Here is a 13162-nt window from a genome sequence, read left to right as displayed (position 1 = left end):
AAGTGATTGGATGCTGATTTTCTCCACACACACTTGACACTAATGCTGAAAAGGAAAGCTCTCTTTTAGAAAAAAACTGCAATGTAGATTCCAACTAAAAGCAGCACATGGCTGTTGCCAGGTAAGACTAGCAAGTCCCGCGCAGAGCGGCATAATATACTGAATGTATTTTTCGTACACAGCTTTCTAGATTGAACTAGTGTCGGCCCTAGCTCACTCATCCAATCAGCATTTCTGTTGTCTGAAGAGACAGATATAGGGTGGAGGAGGAGGAGGAGGAGGATGGGGTAGCTGTAATTCTGAATGGACAGCACTGCGCTGGCATGACAAGATTAGAATTGACAGCCCGATAACTGCGTCACTATCAAAACAGCAGGGAGAAGGAGAGAGAGGAACAGAGAGAAGGAGGGAGATTGAGGAAGTGGGAGAGGAGTGGAGAGTGAGATGCAAAGAAAAAGAGCTGATATGAAAACAAGCAAAGGAAAAGGAGGGCGGAGCAACGTGAGACAAATGAGGACTGATAACAACAACAACAACAACAACAAAGATGATGCAGACGCAGAGTTTAAGAGACGTGAATATTAGACAATGAAACTGGGTTATAGTGTGAGAGAGTATAAAAGTGTTTGTCCAATCATAGTCATCCTCATCATTTACTCTGAACAGGAGAGCAGGAGAGTGCTGCACGGTGCATCGGTTTCAAAAGACCATAAAAACAAACAGGAGCTACTCTGCGCTGATGCAAAGATAGACTTTCTCTCTACGGCGAAGCACGATGCAGATACGGAGATCTGAAATCAGACCTGGGCATGCCATTCGCTCCCGAAATTTGTACACGAGGTTCAAGCCGAACAGCTGGAAAACAGGAAAACACACTTTCACACTCGCAGTGAGAGTGCTGATTTTTAGTGTGTTGTACAGCTCGGGCTATATCAAATACATGATAAACCCAGTTTTTTTTATGATACTTCTTGCAAGCAAATATTGTCTGAGTGGGAGTGAAGGATGAGATAATGTACGCACGCTCCTCATCAGCTGATGCAACGCAGGAGGCTCTTTAAACCTCGCTCGGAAGAGAAATAATATTTGATCAACGACGGAATCGGATGAAAAGGCAGTAAAAGAGATTTAACAGTTTTTTTTTTCTAAAATGAGTCACTTAGCATTGTGTTTTTCACCTGAATGTTGTTTTAAGGTTGAACATAAAGGCGACACACGCTCAAACTGAAAGTCACACGTGTAATACGACGGAAAGAAAAATACAGCGTCCATGCAACGAACGTTTCTACTCTCGCAACACAATGCAAACTGTCAGTGGTCATAATGTTGCGGCTGATCCATGATGTTAAATAATAGTGTGACGGCCTCCTGCCTAGCAGGGCCTGTTTTGGTGTGTGTGTTGTTTTTGCCTTTCAGGTACCTGGCTGGTAGGCGGAGCCTAGTTCGGGGAACTGAGAGCACCTGGCCAGGCTCCCAGTGGGTGGCCTGTTTACGACCTGGCTCTCAACTCCCATTCTCCCTTTCTCTTGTTCCATTCGGAGGGCACCACATTCTTGTTTGGTTGGCTTTGGCCTGATTGTTGGTTATTTTACTTCACCCAACACTTTACAGTCAATACAAGAACATTCACCCATCGCTACTTGTCATGGCCCCTGAGCCGGGTCGTGACAAATAGCATATTATATGACTTTCCTTTTCACCCGAACGCAACAAATGCAAACAGTGAAGGCAGCACGTTTGCTACAAAGTCAGAGACAACAGTTTTAATGTTCACCAGATGAGCTCAGTCAAATGTCTTCTCGTCTTCAGGCTCCGTTTTTTCCCCTCACAACTTCTACCTCTTTAGCAGCTCATCATACCCACTAGTTGGTTTGTCTTTCTGGTGCTTTTGGTGCTGAACAGGAAATGTACTGTGGTTTTGGTTTTTTTTAAGGTTTTTCCATTGAAAAACACCTGCGACTGAAAATGGCAGCAAGTGTGAACCAAAACAGGGGCCACAAAGCATGAATACAAAAAGATGCTAAGTTAATACAGCTGCAGTTAAATGAAGTCATATAGAATATATTATAGAATATACAATAAAGCTACGTGGCATGAAAAATATTATTCTTCTACGGTGCAATGCAAAGGCCTCTTCGAGTGAACGAGCATCGGACTCCACCTCAGCAGAATACTGTAGAGAAGCACAGCTTAGCGTGGCTGTAGCAGACTCTAAGCCTTTGTGGGTTAATAAACAGATTAGGTTAAAGCAGCAGCAGTGAAAATAATGGAATTTCGGGATGCCGGATAAAATTTTTCTGCAGTTTTCTCTGCAAGCTTTAAGGCAGACCCCTAAAGGCTGTGCAGCACAAAAACAAAACAAGCAAACGAAACAACAGAACACACACACACCCAAAAAAAGAACTGCGGCACACTTCTTTCGAGAGTGGCTGCTTTAAAAATTTAACAACTGGTTTGTCACCGGAATCACTCATCCGGTTACTTGCAGCTTGTAAGGATGCAGGCGGTACAGGAATGAATGATAAATGATGAATACGACCCAAAGTTTTACACACAACAACATGGGTTTAATGTCAATCCTCCGTGCTCGACTCCGTGATCAGAGGATTCCTCTGAAGTGGTTTTTTGAGGAAAATGTAACCGAGTCTTTGTTAAGTTTAATTGGGGCGGGGATCATGTGGGCTTTTCCTTTTTTCTTTTTTTTTTGAAACATGCATTTAGTTTTTTTTTTTTTTTAGGTATCGTTTTCAGCTAGCATTTCAAAGTGCACCTGTGTGCAATGCCGTCGGGGCAGATGCTTTACAAAATGTTGGCAGGCAGAATGAGAATGTAAACAAATCCGGCTGCAGATGGCTTAAACGCAACCCAAATTTCAAGCTCATCGTTAAAACAGCTTCAATATTACACAATTTTAAATGCAAGTTTGCACAAAGTCTTTATACCATTCGCTCAAAGACAGTTGTTTAAACCCCCACCCCATGCCTCAGCCCTGTCTTTGTGCATTCCCGTCATCTAGTACACCATGAAGTCTTGACGGGTTAAAATATGTCTTAAAATATATACAGTGCCCTCCTCATCTGGAAGCAATTACAGCTCCATGTCGGACTGCCCATCTGTAAGCAATGAGCAGGACTGAATGTCAGAGCGGCTGCACAGATCTCTGAGTAGAACCAGGCTCTCGTTCAGAGAGCAGCACTCATCAAATAAAAACACAGCCCGGCCCAGACAATAATGAACCGGAAGTGCAGATTCATGATCGCGATCTGAGAGACATGAAAGGACGTGAGTGTAGCCCTGATCCATAAAGAGGCCATTATGGAATTTGTATCCAGTTCTGGTGCCTTTGCAGTGTTTCGTTTTTCGGACTGATAGGGCAATGTGGATTTGATTTCAACCAGCGTTCCCATCGCAGTTATTATAATTCAAACTCAAGCCCAAAGCCATTGGCGAACTAAGCTGCATGATTTATCTGACTCTCTGCAAATGACTGACAGCTCTGAGGAGCTCCTCCCTACCACTTTGCCTAACAGGACTGGACCTACTTAATCAGGCTAAATTGTGAAGTCGAGGCCCTTGTATTTGGTAATGTGGTGAAAACAGTGGCAAGTGAGAGCTAATTAGATTAACGGGTAGTTTAACGAGCTGTTGGAGGGGCCCCCGCAGATTGGATTTTAATAAATAGTGGCAAAAGCATCTGCTATGCACTTCCTGGCTCTGCTGGCATCCTAATTGGCCCCAGTGGGTTGCTGTAGCTCTGCACTACACAGTGCAATTTAAAAGGGGAAAAAGGCAAAATGCTTCTTTTTTTCTTTTTTTTTTTTTTCTTCCTCAGGTAAGTCTGGGAAACGAAATAGTAAAATATGTCTTTATGACTGCAAGGCTTCACAAGAAGGTTTTTTATCAATGTTAATCTAATGTTTTAGATTACCATCACTACAGAACATCCACAAAATGGCACGGAGAAAGAATAACAGCAAGTGTAAATAAATCAGAATTGAACATATTCATCCTTTCCCATTGTTTGTTTTCAAGATGACATGTTCCCATGATGAGGTCTTTGTCGAGGCGACGGCACAAAAAGGAAAAAACAATTAATCAAACATGAATGAGCGACCATAGCAGGGTTATTTCCATAGCAACAGCCCGAGGGGACAACTTGAACCCTTTAATGTGAGCTGGTGATGTCTCTTTGTAAACATCTGCGCAGCGGGGGGAGAAAGCCAATGAGAGAGCCTGGCAACAGAGGCATCACAGGGCAGCAACCTCTTGGTATCAATCGAAGTTTCCATTATCTAGTGCTGAAAGGACCGAAAAGTGCTCAGAAACATTGCATTTGGCAGCATTTGAGGAGCTGATAAGCATCTTTGTACAACCGCTGCTAAATGTCCAAAACCATTGAGGTGTCACTCAGCTAAGCTTGTAGCTGATAGAAAAAAAAAGAAAAAGATTACAAGAGAATGATGTTACAAAGGATAAGTTAATTTCCGTGGACATGCTTCACCTGGCGCTTGAAGAATCGCCAATATCAAAGCCATTTATGCAAAGACAATTTCTCAAAGTTAGTCCTCTTACACGTGGCAACAAATCACAGTCTCTCTCATGCTCCTGCCTTATGCAACCTGCAACCAGTAGGCTCTTTCAGCCTCCAGCTGTGACCAACAGCAGGCTTTATACAAGCACACAAACAGCACAAACCGCTTTTATGAAGGGTTGCTTGCTGGTGCCCATAAAGGCATTACACTAATTGTCATTTTGCGATTCGGTGCGGTAGGAGATCATTATCAAGGCAATCTGCTCTCTTTGTCCACTGCTGCCATAAGAACGCGCGAGCAGAATGTTCAAATTTGCAACGTGAATGTTAGAGTTGCAAGAGAAACGTTTTAGCTGCAGAGAAAAGCAGAGCCCCGAGCCGAGAAGGTAACCTGATTGCAGTTTAAAAATGACTAGAGCACCATAAGTATACAGTAGTAGAATAGTAATTCAGTCAACCACAAAGCTCTCAGCATGTAAAAGGGAACACAAGCAGTCTGTAGTTCTCAGTGGTTCATGCTCAAAGTCTACAATCCTAGCACAAATCTTCGCTCAGTTCCCAGTGAAAGTGCGCAGGAACAAAAACCCCAACACTTCAGAAAAAGCCAGAGAAAAAAACTGAAAGCTCTGGCAACGATATGAATGAAGTTTTTCACTCTGCCAGCGAAACAACTCCTCAATGGCCGCGCTATATGCGAAGCCGCCTGCCGGTAGCAGGTATCCGTAACCTTCTCGCAAACACTCTTGTCCCAGACCTCGCTGGTTCCTTGGGCGAGAGTAATGGCTTCTTTGCGCTGGGCTGAGCAGTGCTATTGTAGAATCACAGAGCGGTTAATTGAAACAAATGACTCTAATAATGGGACATTATGCCCACAGGCTGGCTTTGTGGTGGGCCTAATTAGCGTTGCGGTGGTGGCGAGGAGGACGAGTCACCGCGCTGATCCCTCAAAAAGGAAGCAGCCGAGGCCCTCCCCTCTTCTCCTTCTTTTAAAGTAGCCGGGACGGGGTTCTCCTACCCGGCCCCGTGGAAAGATGCCGGGCTTTTTCTAAAGCAGCGTGGTGAACGTAAACATGTTTAGTTAGGCCTGAGGGGGCCAGTCTCAAGGTTGAAAACTCAGAGGCCGTCTGTCGGGAGCTGTGGCTTCTTTTCCTCTTTTTTTTTCTTCTCTTCCTGACTGAGTAGGCTCAGAAGGCTTGAGGTCAGAACAAGGAAGTGAAATCCAAGGGTGAATTATTATGCTTCTATGAATCAGTATTTTTGTATACCGAATCTATAAAGTAAATTCAAGAGTTTATAAAAAATAAAAAATTAATATTCTTGCATTTCTGAAGCAAAAAACATCAAAAACATGTTAAACTGATGCATGATATAAGACTTTAATGCCGTAATTGTTGTCAATAATTGTTCTGTTGACTGACTACTTTATTAATCATCTAATCATTTCAGCATTTATTCGACGTATTGTCAATTCTTCACACCGTTGTCCTCCTGCGTGTCACCCAGTTCTCCTCTGGAGCGCCAATGGCCCGTAACTAATGTGACAACATGGGATATTGTTCTCCAGATGTATTTTGATCGCCACTGAAATCTGTTTTTTGCCATTCCTAATTGTTTACCCTTGTACATGATGATCCCAGAAAGTCACTTATAACGCAGTGTTCAAATCTCTGTGACCAAGCTGTTTTAAATATTCATTAGTCGTAACAGTTGCCTAAGGTTATTTGAATTAGTGGCATGAATATTCATGAGCCGCGATGAATGTGCATTTGTTTTTAATGCTCAATCCGCTAACACTCATCTTCATTACTCCGGTCCCAACGCTGCATAATAAGCAGCGCAAAAAACAAAGCTTTACTTTTTAAAAGCACAATCCTCTTCGGGAGCCTATTTGTTTCCGTTTTAAACGAAACAGGAGCGCCCTACCAATTATCTCGCTGTCACTTCTTTTGACAACTACAAGACACATTGTTCACCCCTGTTGTGGAGTGCAGCACTGAAGGGCATCAGTCTTTTTGTGAAATGGAAAGCCACAAAAGAAAATATTTCTACTGTTACAGAAAGTGATTTATCTGGGAACGTCACCAGGATGTCATATCTGTCCCAGTGAAAGGCAGCAGAGCAACGGGGTCATATGAGATATGTCTAAAACCCCACACTGGAGGGAAAAAATAAAAAATAAATAAAGATTGCTGTTTCAATTTATAAAAAACACAAAACAATTCACAAAGTAATCCAGCTGCACTGATAATTAGATGTCAAATCAAACATTGTTTTTTTTAAGATAAAGGCTTATCATTGTTTTCGCATTCTGGACCTGGATTTCACTAACTGCATAATATGCATTGCTGACAACCTGGCAAACAGGCAATTTAGACTTCTGTGCAGACTTCTATGCTGATGCCTGACGTGCACCTTCCCAAAAATGTAACTAACTACGTCATTCGTGCACGGGACGGGAAAACTGGCCCTAGTGCGAGTGCACCCTAAACGAGCCTTCACTCTGACCTGTTTAATAGCTTGATTGCCTCCATATCTAACAATCCCTGCACTGTCAATAACCACAGCTGTCAATAAAGTTATGTCAATGCTTTCGAATACCTCTTCTCTAAATGTCCTACATGCTAAGTGATGCAAAACGACCATCCTTTCGCAGATAAACTGACGTCAGATTGAGTCAAAGTAACATAACCTTCTAGCAACCACTGACTGGAAACACACGCACACATGCCCAGTAACTAACTTGCACACGGTTAACACATTTTAAGTGAGCATGCTCAAGCACTTTAATGGGCACTGAGGTGTAGACACATTCTAATGACTTAAATACGGTCATAGAGTCCTACAACACAATGTTTTAGGTAACAAGTTTATAAAAATGCTAAAAAATCATCAGACCAAACCAGAGCAAAAAGCAGCGTGAATGTAAAATCTTAAAAAAGATGGTTGCATGGATCCTCAACCGACACCAGTCACAGCTTCGGCAGCAGAGCATCCTTGCAGGTTTTGATCTATTTATCATAATTAGAGCCCCAGTATGAACAACACAACAGCAGCTTTCTCTTTAATGTTCCAGGGGCTCAGCTTCAAAAAGAAGCTGCAGCTGCATGAAGCTTGGTGAGTGGAAATGGCCAGTGGGGTGTGGGGGCCCATCCAGAAACTGAACTACTGAGAGCAAACAGTGACTGGTGGCCCCTCCGCTCAAAAGGGGTCTCACGTGCCAACAGGAATGGGATTGTTGTGCTGTCGAGAATTTTGGTGTGGGTTGTTCTTGTTGGATCCTGTGTGTGTTTGCTTTACGTATGAAATCTTTGCCCCTCGCTAGACAGAGGTGCGCCGGAGTGCCTTATTTAGGATCCATGGATAAATTGGAAGAAAATACAACTAAAACCAGCATGAACAAGCATTTTCTGTAATATATGCATGAGTTCTTCTTACCCAAATGCACTGTCATTCATAATCTTTCTGTTTTATTCATTGAGGTTGTTTTAGCTGATTTGAAAGCATGTTGGATTGAGTGTTATGCGATTGCATGCATTGCATTCTGGTACATGTAGGCACTGCGGTCACAGTATCACAACTCAGACAACCCAATGCAGCGTGCATAAATAAATGACTTGATTCAATTGGCTACAATTATCATCAACTCTGATTCGCTGTCCACATGAAAAGAGCATTTCTCTGTCCTTCTGCCCACAAGTGACAAAAACAAAACGAAAAAAAGCAATAACTTAATTGATTAAATGATGTTGGTGAAGCCTTCAAAATAAATACAAGGGCAGCATGTGAAATTAACAAGCTATCCATGATACTAACAACAGTTTAAATGCAGCAGAATGTTACAAATGTCTTGATGAAGGCACGATAATCCCAGATCAACCTGCCAAAATATTAATTTAAGACTATATCTTTAGCAAAACAAAATTGCCACCAGGAGCCTTCTGACTGAATGTGTGCCAGTAGGGGCTTTCCTCCTTTCTAACCAGCCTCATTATAGCGGTAACGAGACAGGGGCTGCTGTTCTGTTTCAATATTTAAATGCCCCGGCATCCCTCAAGGCTCCACGTTGGGGCCGTTCTACAAACTCCTCCTCGACCTCTCATTACTGTCTGACAGCGAGGGTCCCTCTTCCTTCATTATTATTATTTATTTATTTATTTTCCAAAGTGATAGATCTTGCTGGCGTCTCCCCCCTCCTTGCTGCACCGTCAGCCAGACCAGAACGATCAGAGGGCTTGTTCAACACGAGACCCCTTGAGTGCCACCTCCATCCGAGCGCCGGGGTGGCAGAAACGCTGACAGCTGGGGTTGAGACAGGGATTCTCCCTCAGCAGCGGGCGTTCACACGACAGCATGTTACATTTCACAGCATCCAGTCATCCAAGACTTGGCTCTCTGTGCCTCAGTTCAGAGAAGCTGACAGAGTAGGTCATCGGTGGCGGGCGGGGTGGGGCTACGAGAATCTAAGAGCATTTCTGAAGCTTTAATAATGTCAGCGTTAATGCTTCTGCTTGCTGGAGTAAAAGACGCATTATCAAGTCTAAGAAACGGTTCAAAGTATCAAAACTATTATGAATAGCATGCAGCTTCGGCGGAACGGATCAACGCCAACATCCAACCAAAGCGTTAGATCTGCTAAAAAGTAGAAGAAATAAATATCACATGGAAAAATCTCTGTTATTTGCTTCGTGCTCAACTGCTGCTTTTGATTTACCAGGTAATATTTCAGCTGTGGAATCAGAATTATACGGGGAAAAAAAAGGAAGCTGTTAAATTTGTGAGTAAAAATTTAATAAAAAGTGGTGTGAAATATCAAGATTATTATACAGTCAACTTTAAGTGAGCGGCAATTACATTCGAAAGCTACAAGGACAAAGTGATGCAAAATTATATGCCCATGCAGCACCATGATGGTCAATCCACCGCTCTCTCCTGTAATGATTTAACTGTGTTTGCTGTGGGATCGATGTGAGCTGAAAAAGAGAATCCCAAAGCAGGGAGAAGTTTACAGAGCTTTAGCCTTAGGCTAAATGTTGTACAAAAACCAGCAACAACATCCCTGGAGATGAAGTGTATCTGTTGCTCCAGCTGAGCTTGTACTTGTAGGAGGTTTTAAATGTGCAGCGAAGGATAGCTGTTATTGAAGAGGAGCGTATCCTTAAGGTAACACCGTCGACTTTTTATTTGTTCCTTCAGCGGCGGTGAGAGCAGACAGTTGAATGATTAGCGTTTTGGTTTTCCAGCCATCTCCTCCAATTTCGTGAGTTTATTGTAAGGGTTTTTGTCAATACAGCGCAACAAAGGAAAACGCTGGTCTCCTCATTTCTGACCCTGGTTACACACAGAGCCCATTTCTATCCAGCCCTATTATTTTTTAAGCACGCCACAGACACAAATTCAATCTTCCTTATTATGCCTTTATCAGTACGAAATTAAGGTTAATTGACTTTGCCGTGGAAACATCAAATGAAACATCCCTAATGGAAACAAAATGAAAATAACGTCATCTCCAATTGCTTTAAAATATTTCTCAATATACAGCCTACTTTCCTATTCCTCGGCCTCAGAAATAAGCTCCTCTTGTCCCAGGAGATAATAAATGAATTGAATCCCCCCCCCCTTTCCAACGCCAACCAGGCCCCCTCCCTCCCTCCTTCTTTCTTATCGGTCATCTATTTTTCCAGAGTAAGCTATTACTTGCAGGGGTTGCTAGGCAACAAGAAATATTAATAGCGGCTATTATTAGCCAGCCTCTGCTAGAGTAGTACTAAAATGTGGAAGTGGGAAACATGAATGTGTTACATAAATCTCTGGACCTTTCACAGTGTGTGCAAGTCTCTGTTTGTGCAGTGATTTATTGCAATGACGGTTCATTTATGAGAAAAGGGGGTGTGAAATAAGAAAATGGAACATTACCCTGAAGGGCTATTTGAAAATAAATAATTGCAAAGGTGAAACAAAAGCTGTTTAAGAAGCAGGCGCTGCCTCTCTGTTTGCTTCGGAAATGCTGCCGGCCAGAAAGGGCTGCTTTGTGCATAAACATTACACCTACTTTAAGCAAGCGCATGTTTATCATTAACTTAATCTCATTATTGTCGTATTGTCAAACTATCCATCGATGCTAAAAAGCTAAGCTTGACTCTAAATGTTCCACTCAGCAGCATCTTTCTCCTGCACCAAGCACATTCAGCGCGGTGGCCAGTGGATTGTGACCTAATCCTGAAGTCTGGTTTTAATGGAGGCCTTAGCTACCACCCACGAAAAGAAAAGAAAAAAATAAATAAATAAAAAGAATAAAAATAAAAAATAAAAAAATGGAGCCTGCAACTTATGCAGTTTGATTCTGAAAATCACATAAGACCTGATTAACGGAGGATAAATGTCACGGATGCTCACATTAAAGCATAAATATTCATGATGGAGGGCAGAGAGAAAAAAAAGTAATATTTATGTCAGATGAAAGTATATAACGCTGAATTATTCACCACACGGGCCATCTATAATTCATCCGATTCGATCCCATGATTAAAGCATTTGAATGTGTTCGCCAGGGGTGTTTACATGTTCAGTCTGAAGCATGTTTAACACAAGAGAAAGTCCTTTAACTGGAAGAAGGGGGGAATGAGGGTCCTCTGTATCCCTTTTGAAAGAGAAAAAGTAGCTGACAAGGGATACCCGCCCCCACCCCTCTCCATCTGGAATTTCTGTTCAAAACCTGCACCGCGCCTCACCCAACCATCCTCACCCCTGTTCCCTTTTTGCTTTGCCGATCGTAACGAATGAAAATGTGCATGAGCGCTGAGTTTCTCGCTCCCTTTTTCTAGGCTCACTTTGAGGCAGCGGAGCCTTTGAGTTGTGCAGTTGTATAGATATTAAAGAAGCTCTTGCCGCAAAGGTCCGGGTGTTAAGGATGGCAGCGGCTCTCCGTGTTTATATAAATGTTGCATGGCGTCGACTCGGGCCTTGCTAAGACTTTAGCGTCTGAGCAACCCTGGCCTCCCATCAAGCTAATTAACAACCTGATAGAAGAGCGATTTGCCATTATGAAAAAATGATCAGAGTACACAGGGCGCAGCAAACGGAAGAGTTAGTCATTTCACCGCTTAATCGATGTTTATATCAGTTTGTAGCCTCTATGCGGTACCATAAAAGATTGAGTAAGACTACAGTTCCCATGAAACCTTCAGACAAAATGTCTTGCAGCTCACTTCCAAACCTTTGACCACACAGATTGATATGTGCTTGACTCATATGATCATGAGGGGCCACAGCTACAAAAAAAAAAAAAAAAGATGTACTCACTGAGTGCATAGGCCCAGAGAGGAGGTGAGTGTCTTGACCCAGCATGTTGGACATCATGAGGGCGGGCAGCTCGGGGTAGGAGTAGGTGTTGAGCAAGCCGTTGTGAGGCAGGGAGTGGAAGGGGTAACCTGACTCGTGCTCCATGAGATGGAGCAGAGACGGATCAGCGTGGTTAGGGGGCGTGATGGGGGGGATCTCGTAGTCCTCATCCCCTGCTCCGCCTCCTCCTCCGCCTCCTCCTCCTCCGCCGCCGCCGTTGCCTCTGCCCTGACTGGAGTAGCTCTGGAAAAAGCAGAAAAAATAAAGGAATCTACGTATTAGAATAGGGGTGGGAAGAAATAACGACACAGCAATATATCGCAATATTTTTTCTTCCAATACAATATTGTTTTTGAATTTCTTAATATCGATTTTAAAAGAAACTCCTTCACATCCACCGCGACTTTTTCTGTGCAAGTGCAATAAACTGGAAATGGATCATTTGGATTAATATTGTTTTTTGACTCAGTTTGTCCAATTAATTATCTCTGTCATCTGATGTACATACCGTATTTCCTCTAATAGTGGCCCATATTCAAATATTCTAAAATAAATTGAGCCATTTATTTCAGATTGATACAGTGGTGTCATTTATTCGTTCATCTGCTTCCAATAATATTGCAATATATGGTAATATCACAATAATGTATCGTATCGTAAGCTATGAATAGTTTCTGGGGAGATCCTGTTTTTCAAAGTCATATCCTGCTGTGAATTACAAAATAAAATTGTATTTGTATTTTAAATGATTTGTAATATATATATATATGATATATTGCAATATACAATTGTATCGTGACTCAAGTATCGTGATACGTATCGTATCGTGAAGTCCTTGCCAATACCCACCCCTATTTTAGAAGTCGCAAGAAGCTAATCTCTTTCCAACATATGCTTAAAGAAGTAAAGAAAACACCAGGCCGGGTCACAGGTAGACAGACACCACCATCCATCTGAACTGTATAGTACACAGTACGCAGTAATTTGCATATCTCTCGGGAAGTGCAAGACATACAACTTGCGTACCTGCATTTAAACACAGTGTCACATTTAGTCGCCTTGTTTCAACACATCTCGCAAGAAAAAAAAAAACCTGCACAAAGAAAAGCTTGCAAGTGCGCTGCTACACAACATTTTAATGGCGAACCGAATGTCAGCAACAGCCTAGGAGAGAGACGGCTCACAAAAGATGTTCCAGTTTAATTAAAAAGCTTCGTAATTAGCTTTTTAAATGCACCTGTTGATTTTTTTTTTTTTTGTGTGTGTTGTTGTTGCTGTTGTTTAGATTCGCAG

General features: G+C 42.4%; 1 protein-coding gene across 3 annotated transcripts in view; it reads right to left on the bottom strand.

Moving 5' to 3' along the window:
- Positions 1-13162, bottom strand: part of LOC125015125 (TOX high mobility group box family member 2-like) — a 77358-nt gene that overhangs the window by 12150 nt on the left and 52046 nt on the right. For all 3 annotated transcript variants that reach the window (XM_047596795.1, XM_047596803.1, XM_047596810.1), the window contains one exon: positions 11831-12112. In XM_047596795.1, coding sequence (XP_047452751.1) covers positions 11831-12112 — 282 coding nt within the window. The remainder of the gene's footprint in view (positions 1-11830; positions 12113-13162) is intronic.

Source organism: Mugil cephalus, chromosome 1 (genome assembly GCF_022458985.1).
Source record: "Mugil cephalus isolate CIBA_MC_2020 chromosome 1, CIBA_Mcephalus_1.1, whole genome shotgun sequence".
NCBI lineage: Eukaryota > Metazoa > Chordata > Actinopteri > Mugiliformes > Mugilidae > Mugil > Mugil cephalus.
Note: the sequence above shows the minus strand (reverse complement) of the source record. Positions and strands in the feature narration are given on the sequence as shown.